General features: G+C 40.5%; 2 protein-coding genes across 2 annotated transcripts in view; one reads left to right on the top strand and one right to left on the bottom strand.

The window, feature by feature from the left end:
* Positions 1-7,795, bottom strand: part of LOC140548032 (lysyl oxidase homolog 4-like) — a 51,215-nt gene extending 43,420 nt beyond the window's left edge. Inside the window, exons 1-8 of the mRNA XM_072671383.1 lie at positions 7,732-7,795; positions 5,533-6,056; positions 4,352-4,619; positions 3,814-3,900; positions 3,412-3,720; positions 2,449-2,654; positions 1,652-1,803; positions 341-589 (exon numbers count right to left, since the gene is read on the bottom strand). Coding sequence (XP_072527484.1) covers positions 341-589; positions 1,652-1,803; positions 2,449-2,654; positions 3,412-3,720; positions 3,814-3,900; positions 4,352-4,619; positions 5,533-6,056; positions 7,732-7,795 — 1,859 coding nt within the window. The remainder of the gene's footprint in view (positions 1-340; positions 590-1,651; positions 1,804-2,448; positions 2,655-3,411; positions 3,721-3,813; positions 3,901-4,351; positions 4,620-5,532; positions 6,057-7,731) is intronic.
* Positions 7,796-13,912: 6,117 nt separating this feature from the next.
* ciao2b (cytosolic iron-sulfur assembly component 2B) lies at positions 13,913-18,280 on the top strand. The gene is made up of 5 exons (XM_072671176.1): positions 13,913-14,214; positions 14,585-14,662; positions 15,530-15,655; positions 15,754-15,799; positions 17,329-18,280. The coding sequence occupies exons 1-5, from the start codon at positions 14,083-14,085 to the stop codon at positions 17,427-17,429; spliced, it is 483 nt and encodes a 160-aa protein (XP_072527277.1). The 5' UTR covers positions 13,913-14,082; the 3' UTR covers positions 17,430-18,280.
* The last annotated feature ends 3,701 nt before the right edge of the window (positions 18,281-21,981 follow it).

Genomic DNA, 21,981 nt, shown 5'->3' with positions numbered 1-21,981 from the left:
CTATGGAGGTTTGGTGGTGGAGCTGCAGGAGGAGAACCTCTTTCCAGAACTGCTGCTGTGTAACGCTGCGTAACCCATAGAGTCATATTAGTGTAAAATCCTGTAGTGTTACTCTACCACCTCAGCCCACATGCTGCTCTACCTTCAGATCAAGCTTCTGGATCTTTCAGCTTGTAAAATGCATCTTTTAGTGGTGGCTTAAAGTGTGAATTCCACCTTCCAACTATAGGAGGAGCCCAAGAGCAAGAAATGCCAATTCTCGCATAATGCTGCTTTAACTAGTGCAACAATGGCTCTTTGAAGATACTTCCAGTGAAAGACTTGGTGCAGGAGGACTTACCGGTTCCGAATGAGTTGATATCTCCCAGAGTTCTCAGCGTTGGGTGTGTCTGTAATATAGCACTCATCCACGACCACAGCAAAGCGAGAGGCCTCCACCTCATCAACATTCACACCCACATGGAGTGGAGCGCCCACTGGCAGGACCACAGAACCGGGGGGATACTCAGCTGTGAAGTTATCGTTACGATACAGGGACATGGAGGCATGGGCACCAGGACCCAGACCAACCAGACCCATCTCCTGCATCCTGTGTGGCACAGAGTACAGGATCACTGAGGAGGGTTTAAGGGTGTCCATTCATGCTTTAATCACTGGCCTACTAATATAGGTCCACTATATACACCATATGGACAAAAGTATTGGGAGACATACACGTTACACCTACAGGAGCTATTATGACCCCCATTCTAAACCCATAGGCTGTATATATATGGAGCTGGTCCTCCTTTACTTTAAGTTCTACCAGCAGCAGCAGGTCTGGAGCTCTGCTGCAGTTACTGAGTCAGTTGGAGGCTTTTCTGCACTCTGCTCTGAGCTCAGCACTCGGCCCTGACCCCGCTCTGTAACTTTATGTGGTCTGACAGACACTCGGTGGCTGAGCTGCTCTCTGTGAGCTGTTCTTCCTAAACTCTTCCACTGTTCAATAATAACACCACTCACAGCTGATGGAGGAAGATCTAGGAGGGAAGGTCTAAATTTCTCCAGCTGACTTGTTGTTGTTGGTGCAGCGGTGTCTCCTATTACATACAGAACCACGCTGGAGCTCAGTGAGCTCTTCAGAACCTCCCATTCTTTCACTGATGTGTGTAAGAAAGACAGACTGCAGGACTAGGGGCTTAATTTTACACACCTGTGGCAATGGAACTGAATCAATCACCTGAATTCAGTGATTAAGAGCAGTGTCCCAATACTTTTGTCTTTTTATTGTATATAGTAGCAATACAATTACAGACTGCTACACAGCTTTTTTTTGTCCCCCTTGACCTCATTCATATCATTGGTCTGTTTCTGGCTGTAGGACCAAAGCTGCTGACCAAATATTATTTGGGTGATGGACAGTCACCCAAAGGTACATTGCTGGGGTTAGTGCTTTTTTTGAAATATACACACTGCACCCAAAGGTTTCCAGAAACTGAACCACTGTAAAAATGAGGAACATGAAATCCAGCAAGGTGGAGCTTCAAGGAAAGGGTTTCTAATAAAGTGTCTGATGAAGGTAACCAACATTACATTAAGACTATATGAATTCATACAGCGTGAGTTAAGAATTAGAATGATCAGAGGAGCAGATGGTCTGAAATGGACGTACGACAGGTATGGTCTCACTGCAAGGTCCATGTTGGTGTTGGAATCCAGGGGGTAAACACAGGAGAAGGGAAAGCCCATGGGCAGCGAGAACACACTGATGTTAACTGGGTAGAGGAATAAGGTGTTGGAGTAGACGGCATGGGTACTGTTGGTCTGCGGAGCAGAAATGAATGGAGAGCAAGAAATTACGATGCAGGTGCCGGATCTCAATACTCATTATTAAACAATCCGATGACAAAAGTTAGCCCAAGATAGCTAAAGCCTTTGGAGTTTAGCACAACAATCCTTTTCTGTATCTCTCAGCTTGTCCAGAAAAACGTGTCTTTTGATGGTGGCTAAATGCCCAAATTACACTTCCTGACTGTAGGGGGAGCTCAGGAGCAAGAAATACCAATTTTCTTTCAACTTTAAATAAATAATTGAAAATATTGAAAATTAGGACCAAATTGTTTGCTAAGTTATTGTAGTATTGAAATATTATCTAAATTTTGATACTTTGTGTGACTCTAACTTATGCAGAACCATATTTTTGACAGCTCATAGAGCCATTTGCATGGTTCTCCATGATATTGTGTCGCATATTTAAAAAAAAAAAAGCTTCTTTTTAGCTCCACGTTTTTATTTTTGGTATTATTTTGGTACTGTTTAGAAGAGTATATTGTAGAGCTTATTTCAGGGCTTATTGACCTAAAGCAAATTAGACTCCTCAAGTCATTTTAATGGCCTTTGTGGCTTTACTCAGGTGTCTTGTGTAGGGTTCATCTAGTGCAAAGAAGAAAGAGGAGCCAAAGTTCTGACCTTCAGCACATTTCCACAAACGGCTGCTCGGCTCTGGACCTCATACCACACAGTGCCGTTCACTGTCCGCTTGGCCACGCAGCTGGGGTCCGCCAGGTGCCCTGAAGTGGTGTTGAGGTTATTGGATCCTGTGTAGACAGCTGGTACCCCAATTCTCATCATGGTCCTGTTACACACCAGCTGAGGCACAAGAGGTTTTGATGGCCCTGAGAAGGACAGTAAAACCACAATGAGTGGATAAACAAGGTAGGTGTTTCCAATAAACTGGCCAGTGAGTGGAAGCACAAGGTAAGTGTTTCTAATAAACTGGCCAGTGAGTGGAAGCACAAGGTAAGTGTTTCTAATAAAGTGGCCAGTGAGTGGAAGCACAAGGTAAGTGTTTCTTAAAACTGGCTAGTGAGTGGAAGCACAAGGTAAGTGTTTCTAATAAACTGGCCAGTGAGTGGAAGCACAAGGTAAGTGTTTCTAATAAACTGGCCAGTGAGTGGAAGCACAAGGTAAGTGTTTCTAATAAACTGGCCAGTGAGTGGAAGCACAAGGTAGGTGTTTCTAATAAACTGGCCAGTGAGTGGAAGCACAAGGTAAGTGTTTCTAATAAAGTGGCCAGTGAGTGGAAGCACAAGGTAAGTGTTTCTAATAAACTGGCCAGTGAGTGGAAGCACAAGGTAAGTGTTTCTAATAAACTGGCTAGTGAGTGAGGCCAGTGAGTGTAACCCACCAGTCTCCTGACCCCTAAAACAGGTGCTTTCCAGAATATTGTAATATAATATACAATTCAATAGGTGGCTGGTTGCTATGGTGTCGATATGTGGTTGCTTTGGTATTCTAGATGGTTTCTATAATGTTGCAGAGAGATTAGTAGATGGATGCTATATTGTTGCTAGGTGGTTACTGTGATATTTCAGCTGGCAGGTGTTTCCAATAAACTGGCCAGTAAGTGTAGGCTACTTATGATTCAACCACCTTCACAGATCACCCCGGCATCCTCATAATGACCACAGTTGTGGTTCTCAAAGCCGTTGTGTTTGCATTGGACCAGGTAGGCCTCTGTGCCCTGGCACTGTGTGTTGTCCATCCAGATGGGTCCACTCCCAGGGCCGAAGCGTCCATTTACCGGGGCAGCCAGGGCCTTCCCACAGCCCAGCTGCCTGCACACCACCTGCGCAGCGTTCATGTTCCAGTCATCATCACACACGGTGCCCCAGCGGCCTGCGTGATACAGCTCCACCCTGCCCTCACAACTGTGGTTGCCGCCAGACAGACGGATAGGGTCTGGAGCCAGAGAGGTTCATAAAGGTGATCAAGCAGTTCCTTGTATTTGGAACAAAAGAGTAATGGCAGTAAATGGAGGTCTTAAGAGCTCACCTTGAGTCTGACACGTCCAGGTGATCTTGTCTGCGCTCACGCAGGACGTCCCCTCCTTGCATGTGCTGCAGACCTTTGTGTTGGCATCTAACCAAAGAGATCAACAAAGACTTGGTGAGCTTGAGTGGCTCTCAGATGTTAACATTTCTGGGTTGTTCAGAATGGATTGATCAAATATATCTTATATAAATAAAACATTAAACACCCATAAAACAGGTGACCTTACATCTGAGATTTTCCGGAATATTGTAACATAATATACAGTTCAACAGGTGGCTGGTTGCTATGGTATTCTAGATGGTCTCTGAGATGTTGCAGAGAGATTGGTTGATGGATGCTATAGTGTTGCTAGGTGGTTAGTATGATATTTCAGCTGGCTGCTGTGATGCTTCTTAGTGGTTGCTATGGTAAAGCATGTGGTTGGTTGGGTGTTAGTGTATGTGTATCTGTAAATGCAGGCCACATGTGCAAACATCTGAACAGTGATTCCAAACTCTGAAAAGGTAATAGGTTCTGTATGGTGTGTTCAGGAGTTCACCTGCAGCGTAGGCCAGGTAGCACAGAGGGGGACTGACGAATTTGTAGACATAATAATTGCCAGGACAGGCCTTGACGTTGATGGGGAACTCAAAGTTACAGCAGCCTTCGACCCAGCTCCCGCAAACACTGCCCTGCACCACACCATCCGAGTTGACAGGATGGGGGGTCTTCAGCCAGAGCGGAGCATTGGTACCACACATCCTGGGCTGGATGCACCTCTCAGGCATCTGGACGCTGACACCGTTTAGGTACATCCTGTACCAGCCCTGTCAATGAGGATGAGCGGTAGGATTGATTTTCTCCTCCATCTCATACTGATTTATACTAAAGCTGATTAATACTAAAGATACTCTTAAAAATAAAAGTGTTTAGGTTTGCTTTTAGTTTAAGTTTGATTACATATATATTTTTTAAATATTTTTTGATTTTATATTTTATGAGTTTTATGAGTTCAATTGAAGTTGAAGTTCATACATCTGGACAAGAACAGCATACTATATATATATATATATATATATATATATATACATTCATACACACATACATATATATATATATATATATATAGAGAGAGAGAGAGAGAGACAGACAAAAGTATTGGGACACATGGTTTATCCTGCTTTTGTTGGAATAACTGACTTTCTATTATATTAGTGATTACATTAATGAGATCAGGATGTTCAATCATCACCACCCACTCATCCCAACTCCCTTACTCATCCTAAAAGTATTGGATGGAGCTCCACCATCCATCATTCCAGAGAACCCACAGTTCTTCCACTGCTCCACAGCTCAATGCTGGGGGGCTTTATACCCCTCTAGCCCACGCCTGGCATTAGGCAGCATGGTTGCCTATAGGTTCATGTTTATCTGCTCTAGAGAGTCCTATTCTATTGGCAGTACTTCAACACGGGGACGAGACAAGCTGTGTATGTCAGCAATGGTACAACTTAAAGAAGTAGCCATGATGCATTCATTAGAATGGGTGTCCACAGTGTACAAATACATTGGCAGGTCTGTTTAGCTCCTCCCATTCATGCTGAAGTTATAAGGAGAGTTTCAGCCTGACCTGCTTTTGCATAAGGCACTTTACAAGGCAGCCAATCAGAACTGAGCTCAATCACACACACACTATTCTTAAAGACACAGTACCAAGAGATTCAGCAGGTCCAGTCATACCTGCCAGTTCAGGCCCACGTCACAGTGCACCGTGCCGTTGGTCCGGAAGTCTGTGGAACGCCACGGGTCATCCACGATGGTGTACTGTTGGCATGGGTCAGCACAGCGGGAGACTCCATTGATGGTGATGCAGTCCTGACCGAGGTTGCACACCGCACGCCCACAGCTGAACTGCACCAAGCGCGGGTTGGACTGTGGGTTGCCGTTCACCTGTGGCAGCAGACAGGCGAAGGATCCGTGTGTGTTCTGACAAATTAGTGGAGTAACACACGGGTTCTGAGCGGCAGAGCACTCATCAACGTCCACACAGCCACTCTCGACTGACCAGCGATACCCGGCCGAGCAGCAGGAGGCGCTGGCAGCGCTGCAGAGGGTGGTGTTGTAGCAGGACATGCCATCTCCGGAGAAGCCTTTAGGGCAGGAGCAGTTGGAGGAGTGTGGAGAGGAGGCCACCTGTCCGGCCTTCAGCACAGGAGAGCAGGACGCCCGCTCATGGCAGGCATCGCAGGACGTTACAACTGAACCTGAAGAGGGCAGTAGATTGGCTGGAGTTAATCTATGAGGCTAAATGCTGTAATACTGTGATCATAACAGGAGCCTTTTGGTGCTATAAATGGTTCTAAAACATATAGTATGTGGTAGGTTCTTAGTAGAAAATGCAGGTTCAGTGCTATATAGAACACCTTTATGTTTTTAAAGAACCGTGTACTGTAAAAGCAGCAAAGTACAAATACTTCATTATTTTACTACAGTAGAAATGTTGGTTCTCTAAACTTTACTGCAGTAATTCTTTATTTTTCAGCGACTTTTTACTTCTACTTCTCACATTTTCACCCAATTATCTGAACTTTCTCCTCCTTCCATTTTAAACAGCCTCGTTCCTCCTATTTCATTTCCCTTTGTTTTCATTCCAACTCGTCATCAATAAAAACCCTCTCCAGATAAATCTCTCCATCCGGAAAGTGTGAGTCTGATCGTGGTTGGATGAGAAGTATAAACAGACTCCATTCTGACTCCCTATTGGTTTATAAGAGATCCATCACACCTGCACACGTCCCGTCCCTCTCCAGCGAGCTCACAGCAGACGTCTGTAGTCTAGTATGAAGACTGTGTCCGTGGCAGAGACTCAAGAGACCTGCAGTGAAACGGTAGTGCACTATAGACCCCTGTGGCGCGGCCTAAGCTTTCGGCCTTTGTTTTCCTTCCATTACTTTTACTTTTCTACTTGAAGTCGTTCTGAAACCAGTACTTTTACACTCTTACTGGAGTAAAAAGCTTAAAGCTTCAACTTCTATAGAAGTATTTTAAACCCTAGTATCTCCACTCACTTCTACCTAAGGAATGAATGTGAATACTCTTGACACCTTGTGTAAAAGAGGTAGAACCTGGTGGACCTGGGGAATCTGTGACCAAATACATCACACAACAAAAGAACCATTAGAAAAACAAAGGAGTAACAGAGCTAGGGACAGAATATCTATGAATGGAGATTGTAACACTCAGACATACACATACACACACACCATATTGACCATATTTTTATATATATATTTTTAAGAGGACACTGCGGACACACAGGTATCCACCATAGTTAGGATGTCCTGGTTGGGTGGGGGGGGTTGGTGTAGGCCTGAGTTGTAGGTTGAACTGAAAGGAAGTGATTGGGTCATATAGATTATTAAGAATATTTGTTGGTTTTGCTAAATGAGTAAATGTGTGCATATAAATGTACATTAACATACTGTAGCTGCATGGTTTGAGAGGTATCTACATCCACACACACTGCCATGGTCCTACAACTTAGGCCTACTTGAAACCCCCCGGCCATGACATCCTAACTACGATGTGATAAAGATGATGATCATCACACATTCAAGCAGGTGTGTCCAAAATATTTGACTGGCACAGTAAACACTAAACGTGTATGGTAAGATGCAAATATAACATAAGATGCAAAAACCTCCAATCTCCAAAACTGCAACTATACAGGACATGGTAAAACCCCTCTTAACTCTTAATGGAAGTCAATGTAAAAAGATTTCATTCCAAGTCATTTTGGAGCATTTCTATTGGTCCGGTCATCATGCACTGGACAACATGTATAGACACTATATAGAGAAGTGGTCAGATTCGCTGTCTAAATGTGTTTTATGCAGCACAGACAATATATATGATTTCCACAGCAACACTTCTACTGACCTGAGACATAAGAAGTGAAGGCTGTTAGGAAACACAGCGCCAGGATCACCTGAGAGACCATCATCATGCTCAATCACTCTCTCTCTCTCTCTCTCTCTCTCTCTCTCTCTGAATGAGGAACAAAATGTTTCAGATCAGGATCATTTAAAATATTTTACAGTAAAAAAATTCAAACAGTATACAGTATTGAGGATTGAGGGTTTTACAGTAAGCAGTAAACCATTTAACACAATGCAACACAAAGAACATTGTTATAAAGATTCAATTAACTACACATTCTAAGCTAAAGATAATAACAATAATAATAATAATAATAATAATAATAATAATTATTATTATTATTATTATTATTATTAGTAGTAGTAGTAGTAGTAGTAGTAGTAGTTGTAGTAGTAGTAGTAGTAGTGTATAATATTTGTCAACAGTAATATTATTCATATGACTGTTATTAGTATTGGTATTAATATGATTAATATGATTTGTAGTAGTATTCATATATTTATTATTATTATTATTAGTAGTAGTAGTAGTAGTAAGTAATTATTTGTATTGTTGTTATTAATAGTATTAATATGAGTGTCATTAGTAGTAGTTGTGTATTATTATTATTATTACTATTATTTTTGTTAATAATAATAATAATAATAATAATAATAATAATAACAATACAGAATACAATACAATACAAATTACAATAGGTGAAAGGTTGTGTTTAGGACCAGATTTCATAGAATTTATTAAGTTTAATGTATTTTGCTGAATGACATCTACAATGTTATTCACAATGACATCTTAATTGTCAAATTATCTAATTTGATTGTCTAATAAAGAAATAAACAATTTTTTATTATGTTTACATATTATGATTACATAGCTACAGACACAAACATTTCTAGTAAACAATTTGATGAAACACTGAATTATCTGCAGCATTATGGTTACATTCAGAGATAGATTGAATGAAAAGTAATAATGACTTTACATTTTAATGTATGGTAAGCATCTACAAATCATGTACAGTATTAATAATAATAATAATAATAATAATAATAATAATAATATAACAATTGTATATTTAATTACCAAAATAACAGAAGTGACTTACCTGTCAGTGATTCTACCTGCCAGTTCTCTGACTGCTGTATTTATGGGATCAGTGAAGCAGGGTGGAGGCTTCCATCACAATAGACTTGCTGGGCCAAAAGAGGTCAATTACTAATTATTTAAACTCTGATGTAAAGAGTCTCCAGTGAGGTGAAGGCAGCTGGGCCCTCTGTGACCTTTATCACTGCACCTTGTGTCAACATGCAGATGCAAGTCAGACGTGATGCCTCAATGCCTTTCCTCCACTTCCAACAATCAGCCAATCCAAGACCAGCGGTGTCCGAGCAAACCCACCATTCCCTCTCTCTGTACAGTGACATATCAGACGAACCTTCTGTCAACACACTTATCCCCAGCTCACGGTGGCGTCACACACCTTCAGACGGGCCCCGACGCCATCCGGCATGACCTTTTGACCTCTGTGCGGTCTCCTCAGCCCTCTAATTCATTTCTTGCCTTTGAATCATGTCCTGGACAACGGCAGAATGAGAAAAGGTGCAGCTGATTTGGGTTTCAGAGAGCTGTGGAGGTTTCGAGACGTCTCCCGAGATTGATTCAAAGTACTCACGTTATTTACCTTGATTACAGCCGTCGTAATCTCTCATCAGGAGCGTACACATTCAGAGCATTTAAAAAAAGGAGAGAGTTTCTGAGGTGAAAGCTTGCTCTAATATGCTTAAATGAGAAACTGCTACTACCACAAATCAATTTATTACTTTTAAACACGTAAACGTAAACCTTTAATTCATGTGAATGCTATACTGCTCAGCTGTGTTATTCAGTACAATGATATTTACTGATTAAATTAGCTGGAAAATTCACTGCACTCAGTCAAATATACTGTATTCACAGAACAATAGAATATCTAGAGCTGTTTTGTCTGATATCTCTGCTCTTTATTTGCTATTGTACTTGTTCAGTTTACGCTTTCACATCACCAAACACACACTGAACTGAGGGAGGTGTGCCTGCTTTCCAGAAGAGTGATGGGCTGTTATTGATTTAAGGCCTAACTCAGGCAGCGGGCCGACAGCATATTGTAAATAAAGCATGAGATTAACGGAAGCCGCTTTCGCTTTCCAGTAAGATGAATATGATTTAAATGCATTTAAGCTGTTTATGTGAAATAACTTCCTCCTAAGCTCATCATGACTGCCAGAAATAAACTGTTAATGGGGAAGAATATGTGGACCAATGGTCAACGGCTTGTTGAACTGTCTAAGTAGCTGAGCTGTTTGGGTTGTGGGTACTCCGTAGTGGGTATAGAGGTGTGTTTGGGATCGTTCTCCTGCTGTAGAACCCATTTTCTTTTCATCTTGGGCTTTTTAACAGCTGGTTCGTTGTTGCCAATGTGCCACTGGCTGCAACACAAGCCCAAAGCATGATCCAGCATGATTAACAGTTGGGGAGGTGTTCTTTACAAGAAATTCTACACCCCTTTTTCTCCAAATATACCTTTGCGGTCTTTGACCTTGTGGTCAAAAAGTTCTATTTTAACTTCATCAGTCCACAGGATGTGTTAGGTTTTGTGGTGAGGATGCAGGGAAGGCCATGCAGTTGCCCACAGACGTCTCCTATTGCAAATGAAAACCCCCATTGTACTGCAAAAGGCCGAAGGAGACGTCTGTGGACAACTGCATGGCCTTAAATCAGAGTGGACTTCCCAACTTTGCCTGCATGTTCTGAAATCTGTTAAGTTGAACTGTCTGGGATGCACCCAGCGTTTCTGGGGTTGTGCTAAATTATCAGACTCTTCAATTTCCGTAAATTCACAAATTATGAAATGCTGTTCACTAGAATTAGATATGCAGCAAATTAAATACTGGCAGTATCAGATATACTCTTTACTCTTGACCTATGGTCAATTAAATGGTTGATTATTCACATTATTAAGCCTAGTGTGAGGTTTAGCTTAAAGATTAAAGTTTTGGATTTGACTTAATGTTCAGTTCAGTTGGTTGAAATTTAGTCGAATGCCAGTTAAAGGCAAGGCAAGCATCTACAAAGTGTCTAGAGGACTCTCAAAATAAAGTGTCTCATGTATTGCTAATACAGAGTGGCCCTACATGTATGGTCAACAGATCCGCTCCAGGAGGTTCACAGTCTTGAGTTTGAACTGATCCAGGTGCCTGTGGTGTCTAGATAAGGTGTCTAAGGGCTGGAGTCGAAAGCTGGCACCCAGTTGAAGGTTTGGTCATTTTTATGTCGGCATGACTTTGCATTAAAACGTACTGGGGAGAGGGAATATAGTGTGCAACTAATTATGTTTCTTAATATAAGGATATTAGACTTTTATAAGACTTCAAGGCACTTTTATGGCACGTCAAGGCCTGGATTTCACAAAACAGAGCCAGCATTTACAGCATTAACCCACCAATTTGTGCTAGAGTAGTTCTTCTGGGATCAGAGCAGAAAGGCTAGGCTTAACCCAGTCGTTGGTTCTAGAGTTACTCTGATCACAAACACATCAATTTCGAGATCTGACTGTTCACTTGCTGCTTAATATGTAGATCCCAAAGCTTTACAAGTGCCATCGGAACCATTTGGAGGAAGGACCACACCCTTGACCGTTTCCTCCTGGCCCTCAAGTCGCTTATATACCCCCGCTTCTCAGTTTAACTGGCGTCACACCCCCCTCCACCCATCTCCTTCCTTTCTTTCATCTTTGAGTCTGCCTGTTCCATCTCAGGGCATGGTCTGCATTAGCAATCGCAGGGTCTTTCAGTGTTAGTCAGTGATATTCAGGGAATAGGGGTGGACAGGCTGGATGGACGGTAGCCCAACGAAGTGCTCCACTGTACTTAAGTAAAGTCTGCTTGAATATATTTGGGTAAATGTGAGTAATGAGGAGGTTTTGCACTGAAAGATGGTAGAAATGAATAAGGTCAGTGGGCTTGTACGATCTGAACCTCTGACATGACCTAATTAATTCGCTATGCAACTATACAAACCTAAACTGAATGCTAACATCCCACCCCACTCAAACCCCACGCAGCCATAACATTAAAACCACTGACAGGTAAAGAGTGAATTACACTGATTATCTGGTTCCAAAGCCAGCGGTCAAGGGGTGGGATCTGCAGTCAGTTCTTGAAGATGATGAAGGTGTTGAAGCAGGGAAAATGGTCGTGCATATCAATCTGAGACACTTTGACAAGAACCGAACTGGGATGAGAACATCTCCAAGGCATGAGACAGGTCCTGTGGGCCTGAGTTCCCAATATGGAGTCATTACCTACCAGAAGTGGTCCAAGAAGGGACAACCGGTGAACCGGCAACAAGGTCATGGGCACCCAAGGTTCACTGATGCTCGTGGAGGCCCCACCTCACAACTTACAGGACTGCTGCTAACGTTAGTCATGGTGCGAGATACCACAGAATCCACCTTCAGAGCTCTTGTGGAGTCCATGCCTCAGGTCAGAGACATTTGGCAGCATAACGAGGGCCTACACATTATTAGGCAGGTGGTTTTAATGTTATGGTGTATCCACCTGTCAATGTGACCCAACATATACACAAATGACCGATACACACTTTACATAAACATGCATAAACACACTCTCAATCATGGGTGGATTGCTCCATTAAACATTGACTCATGCCAATCTAGTACACCTTGTTGCCCCCCTGTCTGTGATAAGGTTAATAACACAACCCGCAGCACAATGTAAAGGTGTGAGCTACCGCTCCCAAGTCATTGTCCGTACCATGGCCTACACTTGTGGCTCTGGACAATTGCTCATAAATTATACATACATGACATTAATCATTTTGGGTTGGGCTGCAATTTGCTGCAATTAATCATAGCATGGCATCGTTTTAACATTAATCAATTTGAGTAGAGCTGCTGTGGGAAACATTAGTCACTGAGGCAGTATTATGAAAGCGGCCTAAGTCCTTTCTAATGTCTCTCTAGTGGACAGATAAAGCACAGAGTCGTTCTAATTTGCAGCATATCTTCATCATCTGGGCCAGACGTGAGCACCTCCCCTCGCAGAGCTCCAGGTTTCAATCCAGCCCAAAACTTACACACCTCATGCAGGTAAAGAAAGGACTTCTGACGACAATATTTACCTGGATTCAGTTCAACTCAATTCAAATGTATTTGTATAGCGCTTTTCACAATGGGTGTTCTCACAAAGCGGCTTTACAGAGATCCGGGTCTGAGCCTCTTTTGAGCAAAGCAGTGGAAAAACTCCCTCAGAGCAGGAGGAAGAACGTGGTTGGAGAGGATTATTCTTCTGGAGGAGTCTGGAGTCTTATTTAAACCTCAGATGTTTAGTCTGGTCTGCTCTTGACTGATGGTTGAAGTGAGTGGTGAAGATCAGCATCATGGCCAGATCCGAAGAGCTCTCTGAGGCCTTCAGAAAGATGGTTGGAGATGCAGAGGAGTCTGGGAAGGGGTTTAAGAAGATCTCAGAACAGTTAGAAATCCCGCTTTACTGTCCGCTAAATTATTTACAAGTAAAACAACTAATAACATGGCCAGGTCAGACCGCCCAAGCAAGGTTAGCCAAGAGCAGACCTCTAGATGAGCAATCTACCTACAGATACCTACAGGTAGCATCTTACCAAAGTTGATAAAGTTAAAAGTACAGCATCTACCATCAAAAAGAAACCGTCATTAAATAATCAGGGTTTCAGGATAATCTGTCTAAGACAAATGAATTGTTTGTGGGAAATTTTGCAAATTGTGGTTTATCCTAGGTGATGAATTTCTGGATATTAGAGATTTATTAAAAGTACAGAAAGCACCACATATGTGCGCAAGCTCTAAAGCACTGGACATTAATAGATATTAATCAGGCACCCACCATTAACATCCTCAAAAACAACTAAAGCATATTTATAATTAAACGGTTAAATGGTTCGTTTGGTTTAGATTTATTTCATTTCAAAATATACCCTTTTTTAGTTTTTAAAAAATTTTAATTTCACATTTTATTATTTTTTCTTTTTATATTTGATTTCTATTAAATTTTACAGTTTTACCTGTTTCATTAGTTTAATCATATTGTATTATGAAGCACAGAAAACACAGAAATTAAAGTTATCAGAGACTTTTATTTTGAAAAATCCTTCCTCGCCGCCGCCTGGACGCTAAAGTTTACCAGTGTCCGTCTCCGCACTGTGTAGTTTCTGTAAATGCGCTGCATTCTGCTTATTTTACTCCATAAAACCCTGCTGAAGCTGGTGTTTGATATCCAGGCGGTGTGAGGTGGTTGTTTAGGCCGGTTCTGGCTCACAATGTCCGCGGCAACAGCGCGGCTAGAGAACGCGAACCCGCACATTTTCCAGCGGGCCGGGGAGAGGCTGCTGACGGCCGGGGAGGAGGACGAGGATGTGGCTGATCCCATCGACGACAGGGAAATATTCGATATCCTTTAAAAGCCTAAATTATAGGCAGATGTGATGGATAACCTGCTCAGCTGCATCTATCACTGTGTCTCGGCGTGCTTCCGCTAGCGGTTAGCAGCTGCAGCTGCGAGACTTTTATAAGCAGACCCGGTAGTGGAGAGGGGAGAGGGGAGAGGGGAGAGGGGAGTTAGGGGGGTAACGGGACACACAGGCCGTGGGAGCCAGTCTCAGTCCTGGGGAGCCACAGTGTGCACAGTGGTGTGCTTTTCCTGATCTAGCACATCTGATTCAACTTATTAACTGATAACTAACATTTTTTGTAAATGCTATGAAATGTGTGAGTCAGTTTGGGAAGCAAAGGTTAGGTGTTACACCTTAACCTCAGCCACATCTGATCAGGTCCATCAATGACCCTGAGCACCCCCTGTCCCTGGAGGAGCTGAATGTCGTGGAGCAGCTGCGTGTGAATGTGAGATGTGGGGAATTTAACATGGGAATTAACAGTGGGAATAAAATGGGAATATTTGAACCTAGAGGTGAGGAACTTATATATTTGGTAAAAAAAAATATATATATATAAATATATATATATATATATATATATATATATATATATATATATATATAATCAAATATGAAGAGAGAAAAAAGAAGAAAATAAGTACAATAAAAACTTAAAGGGTAAATAAATCTTAAAATAAACAAACCATTTCTATGTTTAATTATAAATATATTTTAGTTGTTTTTGAGGCTGTTAAGGGTGGGTACCTGGTTAATATCTATTAAAAACACACTATGCACAGTTGCGCACAATTTTGGTGCTTTTATATATATATATATATATATATATATATATATATATATATATATATATATATATAGGTCAGGTTTGTGGACAGTAATTGCAGGGGCTGTGGTCTCAGTAGCCCTGCAGTGTGTAATGTGCCATGTGCCTGGGATTGAGGAGCAGCTTTGCTATTCAACAGTTTTGATATAATATCTAATTATTTTAGCCAGGATTATGATTCTGTATATTTGTAATACCCACTGTATTCCCATACTTGCCTGTTTATTCCCATGGTAAATGTATGGTATGGTATTTGTAATGTCTGCTGTACATTGATGCTGTATGTGTGTGATGTAGTTCCTTTAAATGATCCAGTATGTCCTATGAATTCCAATAAGTTCTCAACATCTCTATGGCAAGTTAACTTTTTGGAAAATTTCCAGAGCTAAAGTTCCCACTGAAAGATACTGGAAATTTATTGAATATTTTCTACTCCTTTGCAGAGTTTTCTGCCTTTACAAATGTGTCGTCATCTCTTCTGCTCTTCAGGTGAATGATCCAGGGAGCACAGTCTCAGTGGAGTTCACCCCCACCATCCCTCACTGCAGCATGGCTACTCTCATAGGGCTGTCAATCAAAGTCAAACTGCTTCGCTCACTTCCAGACCGGTTTAAGGTAGGCCTGCAGTAGACTATGCAGTGTGTTTGCCGTGTTCTGGGTCTGAATTCTGTTGGTGGTATTCTTCTCTATATGTGTTGTTTCTTTGTCTGCAGATTGATGTTCACATCACACCTGGAACACATGCCTCAGAAGATGCAGGTAGGCTGCTTGTGCTGTGTTTCCCACATATAGCAATAGGCTGTATATTTATATATACCAGTATATTTAGCCAAATTTTTACTATATGTGATTTATGTTGAGTACTCCTAACCTTATTACACACACACACACACACACACACACATATAGATGATGGTTAAATTGTTTGTTTCTTACAGTTATTCCCAGGAAACTACGAAAAATACCATATCAGTATGTAAAGGTTTATGAATATGCAATTATGCATATCACAAACAAAACAAATAAGCTCCTACTGTACCTTTATGACACATAAAATAAACAAGCAGCACTTTCTCGACTATTTCTCTGCCAATAAGTGTTAAACCACAAATCTTAAACATTTAGCAGTGTTAATGAGAGCAAATAACCGTGACGCCGTCATGTTCATAACTTAGCTTTAGCTCAACACATCACAGGTTGGTTTCTGTCTTTAGTATCAGATGTAATAGGGCTGGGCAATATGGACAAAAAAAAAAAAATCATATCCCGATATATTTTAGCTGAATGGTGATATACAATATATGATGATATATATGTATGATATTATAAAAAATGTATATTTTATGAACATTATAGAGAAACAACATTCTGTTTCATGTGTTGTCTCAACCTCATCTCTCAATATCATTTAAATGAAAATCAAATGCTCCTATTAAAATAAGAGAAAGGTTTTCATTGGGTGTATTAACTGTTCCACATGATGTACATTTTGTGAAAATGTGTGAAAAACAAAATTTCAGTTATAAAGCTAAGCTAAACAAGATGTCAGAAAAACATTTTAATAATAATAATAATAATAAATAATAAATAATAAAGTGCTTTTAGGAGCAGTATACATTTGGCTACATGTTTAGAACATATTGCACATGTAAACAAAAAAAATAATATCGACGACAGTATGATGGTGCAAGGACAGCTTAGCTACAAGCTCCACACACAGCAGCATTGGTGTTCTGCCTTAGATTTGAGTATTTGTCATCTGAAGCTGTGCTAGAGGAGTGTGTGTGTGTGTGTGTGTGTGTGTGTGTGTGTGTGTGTGTGTGTGTGTGTGTGTGTGTGTGTGTGTGTGTGTGTGTGTGTGTGCATGCATGCATGTATGTATGTATGTATGTATGTATGTGTATATATATATATATATATATATATATATATATATAATACTCCACTAACACAGGACTCCACAATTGGTGCAACGTAAAGTAGCTTATTGCCTTCATTAGAGGGGGTGTCCATAAATGCTTGGACATATACATAACATGCTGCTTTTTTACATATTAAATTTGACATACACTATATGTCACTATATGACTCTCTGGAGCAGATAAACATGAACCCATTGTCACCATTCTGCCTAATGCCAGGTGTGGGCTAGAGGGGTATAAAACCCCCCAACATTGAGCTGTGGAGCAGTGGGACTAGCGTAAATTTAATTGTAGTTTTTACTACTAGATTTCCCAGTAGGGTTCACCCTTGGCCACACCCTGTGACTGTTTCTCTGTCCTTCTCAGTCAATAAGCAGCTTGCAGATAAGGAGAGAGTGGCCGCCGCACTGGAGAACTCGCAGCTGCTGGAGGTGGTCAACCAGTGCCTTTCTACTAGACCCGTGTAACCTCACCAGCTCAGCGTTGAGCTGTGGGAACCCTCTCGACTGCAGCTTGTCAGACTTCATTACTCTCATGTTCTTCTGTTGACTCGCTCACCTGCTACGCTGCACCTCTAGCTGGATCTGAGGAATGTCTTTCATGTCAGTCTTCCTGATGAATTCACTAGTAGAGGGTGTCAACTCTGCTTCGCTGAACACTGCTCAGCAAACACATGCACAGCACTCGTAACATAAAGAAGGAACAGGAACAGGACTGTTTGCACGTGCTTGAGTAAGAGCTTGGCTAATTTTACTTGGATGGCTGTCAAAAGTAGCAAACATTGCCAGGCCAGATATTAGAAATTAACAGCAAATATAAGATTTTTTTTTATATATTAAGTAAGTTTGAAGTGATCAGCCAAACCAGATCATCCAAATAAGAAAGCCCTGTTGCTGTCAGACAGAAGGATTCGTCTATTGAGAGTAGAAATATGAGGATAAAAGGAGTAAAGGTTTATTCCGGTGGGATCATATATAACCGCCTGGCCTCAGCGCCTTCTGGTGGAGACCATATTGCATATTGTGTATTCATAGAGATAAACCACTTTAGAAAAATAGTAATTTTTTATTTATACAGAACATCTTATATGTAGAACTCATCCAGAAGAATAAAAGTATTGTAATGCTCTAAATAAGTATCCAACAAATGTTTTATTGCATTATTTAATTGGTTTCATAAAGTTTTCCTACACTTTCTGTAGATTGTGTTGATTGTATAATGTTCTAAAAGTGCAAAACATACAAAATAGGCTGAGTTACATTATCAGTAACATTACTTTTCTTATTAAAGATGTTATATTGCTGTGTTACAGTGTTTACATTCAGTCTCTGGTTTTTATTATTAAAAATACCTTTGTTTTGAAAACTAAATTTCCACAATCTTGTGTAGTCACCCCAGCTGGGTAGCCTGGGGAATGTTATCTTGTCAAACTTTGGGCCCATTATTACCAACTAAACATCTCTTGAAGGTCACAGGCTGTTTGAGTATTGTTGCTGACCAGGGGTGCTTCCCTGGAGTTTCAGGCACCATGACAGCTATTATACTGGGACCTACAATTCTAAGAATTCTGCCAAAAGACTCAGTTAATACATTTCTTGACAATTTTTTTCCTCAATAAAGCGCCCCTGTTGCTGACCATGTGCGTCTCTACATGTGGTCACGTTTGACTGTATCTTCTAACTCCTACTTCCAGGATGATAATGCTAGGATCTGGAGTCCTGGGTGTGTTTACACTTTTATGTGGTTTGGCCTTATCCAGATATAATCCTGATACTCAGGACAGATGAAGTGACCAGGTATAAACAGGGTCTATGTGGCTTGGCGTTATCCTGATATAATACTGATACTCAAGACAGATAAAGTGACCAGATGTAAACAGAGTCTATGTGTTTTGACCTTACCCAGATATAATCCTGATACTCAATATGCATCAAGTGACCAGGTGTAAATGGGGTCTATGTGACTTGACCTTACCCAGATATAATCCTGATACTCAATATGCATCAAGTGACCAGGTGTAAATGGGGTCTATGTGGTTTGACCTTGTCCAGATATAATCCTGATACTCAAGACAGATGAAGTGACCAGATGTAAACAGGGTCTATGTGTTTGGACCATACCCAGATATAATCCTGATACTCTATGCATTAAGTGACCAGGTGTAAATGGGGTCTATGTCTTCTCAACTGGTTTCATGAACATGTTCAGTGGTCTTCCCAGTCTCCAGACCTGAATTCAGTAGAAGATCTTTGGGATGTAGATTTGCAGCATGAGAGTAAGCTAAATTCATGAAAGATGGAGGCTGTTTTGAGAGCAAAGGTAGGCCCTAACCAGGCATTAGGCGGTGTAGCAGTAGTAGGAGTTTCCAAAAGTATCATTTATTAAAAGACACAGAGCTAAAAAAAATAAATAAATAAATAAAAACACCTAAAACCGAGTCTCCTAAAAGAATATGATCTGTGATCACGAAATATTAGCTAGATAAATGCTCAGAAATGCACCATCTATGTGCTTAGCGATGGTTGGAGTGGAAATAAAATATATAAAGAATGACCAGTGAGCAGTACTTTATGGCATACGTTTATAAAAACTTATAATTTTTTGATCGTTAAGTGTTTTTCATCACATATATCATTAAAGGGCCTGAGCCCAACCGTACTTCCCTATATAGCAGAGTGGCGCAGCGGAAGCGTGCTGGGCCCATAACCCAGAGGTCGATGGATCGAAACCATCCTCTGCTAGCCGTTTTATTTTTCATTGTTTATTTATCTGTAGTTCACATATTAATACTACACATTAAGCATTTCCGCTACTAACATCGACATAACGTACAATACGTACAATAACCTTAATATAACATATTATGTCGTAACAAAAACACTAGTAGTTAAGTCACAAGCAGCCGTAGCCTGTAATTCACCCGAGTGTCCTCATGGGGTCGCCATTTCTCACACTTCTCTGGGTTGTTAGTCACTCTTTCAAGCAGCTTCCTGAGGTCACTGCACACCCTCTCCTTATTATAGCAGTATTAATTATATGCGAATTGGTCAATATTCAGATACGAGTACACTTGTTATGTTAATGAGGAAAGTAGGAGATCAACATCTCCGCCACCTACACACGTTTTATTTATGTTGTACAAAGGCACCGAGCAGCGTGGGGGGCTTCATCACACTCTTCCCTGAGGCTGAACACAGTGCACTCCTCAAACCTTCCGGACTAAACAGGATGTAGGTGTCATGTCTCAAAATAAAACCCATGAAGTAATTTAATTGGGGAAAACAGACGGAAGTGGACGAGAAAAGCAGCTTTTTAGCAGACCCTCAAAGTCCAATTAAGGCCTTATAAACAATAGGGTAGTGTGTACAGCCCAATACTGTCTATCCAGGCCTGCTGGTCACAACAGGATGCAAGGCCCATGTAAGGTCATGTGAGCTTTTCAATAAAAGGAATGCCTACTGTGCCACTGACCCCTGTGTCCTGACCCAGCTTTTCAATATGATGTTATAATAATGAGAGATAGAGAAGTAAGATCCACCAACATACACCAAAAGTAAATTAGGTTGAAGCATTATTACTATACAAACATTACATTTAAAATATTAATATGTATATATCATATCACCCAATACCAGAGGTACACATAGGGTAACAATAACATCTGTTATATTCCTGCTATTGCTTTAAATATTTTCTCTATGTGAGGTCATTTCATGGGTACAGAAATGTGTAATGCAGAAATTAAATAAATTGCTTCTAAAAAAGATGTCCTGATTCAATTCAGGCGTATTTACAGCATCGGGTATCAGAAATGTTAAGCCAGATCCAGTTCTGATCTTTTGTTTTTTTTTTGTTGTTGTTGTTTTTTGTCTGGTGCCTTTAATGGGCATTATTGACAAAGGGCAAATTTGTGGTCTCAATATATTATCTTGTGGCCATGATATATTATCTTGTGGTCTCAAAATATGATCTTGTGGCCTTGATTTGTTATTATGTGGTCTCATTATGTTATCTTGTGGTCTCAATATATTATCATGTGGCCATGATATATTATCTTGTGGTCTCAATATATTATCTTGTGGTCTTGATTTGTTATTATGTGGTCTTGATTTGTTATTATGTGGTCTCATTATGTTATCTTGTGGCCTCAATATATTATCCTGTGGCCATGATATATTATCTTGTGGTCTCAAAATATTATCTTGTGGCCTTGATTTGTTATTATGTGGTCTCATTATGTTATCTTGTGGTCTCAATATATTATCCTGTGGCCATGATATATTATCTTGTGGTCTCAATATATTATCCTGTGGCCATGATATATTATCTTGTGGTCTCAATATATTATCTTGTGGTCTTGATTTGTTATTATGTGGTCTTGATTTGTTATTATGTGGTCTCATTATGTTATCTTGTGGCCTCAATATTTTATCTTGTGGCCTTGATTTGTTATTATGTGGTCTCAATATGTTATCTTGTGGCCTCAATATATTATCCTGTGGCCATGATATATTATCTTGTGGTCTCAATATATTATCCTGTGGCCATGATATATTATCTTGTGGTCTCAAAATATTATCTTGTGGCCTTGATTTGTTATTATGTGGTATCAATATATTATCCTGTGGCCATGATATATTATTATGTGGTCTCAATATATTATCTTGTGGCCTTGATTTGTTATTATGTGGTCTCAATATATTATCTTGTGGCCCCTAGAAATTTAATTTGTGGTCTCTATATATTATCTTGTGGCCTTGATTTGTTATTATGTGGTCTCATTATGTTAACTTGTGGTCTCAATATATTATCCAGTGGCCTTGATTTGTTATCTTGTGGTCTCAATATATTATCTTGTGAACCATAGAAAGAAGAGATATGTCCATTTTACCGTATCTGAAGCGTGCAGAAGTCTGCACTGGTCTTAATCAGAATCATTTAAATATTAATATGTCAATATGAAATGAGTCGCTATAGCGCAGTTCACACCTTCAACACTAGATGTCGACATTGCATCGC

The sequence above is a fragment of the Salminus brasiliensis genome, chromosome 25 (genome assembly GCF_030463535.1).
Source record: "Salminus brasiliensis chromosome 25, fSalBra1.hap2, whole genome shotgun sequence".
In the NCBI taxonomy this organism is placed as follows: Eukaryota; Metazoa; Chordata; class Actinopteri; order Characiformes; family Bryconidae; genus Salminus; species Salminus brasiliensis.
Note: the sequence above shows the minus strand (reverse complement) of the source record. Positions and strands in the feature narration are given on the sequence as shown.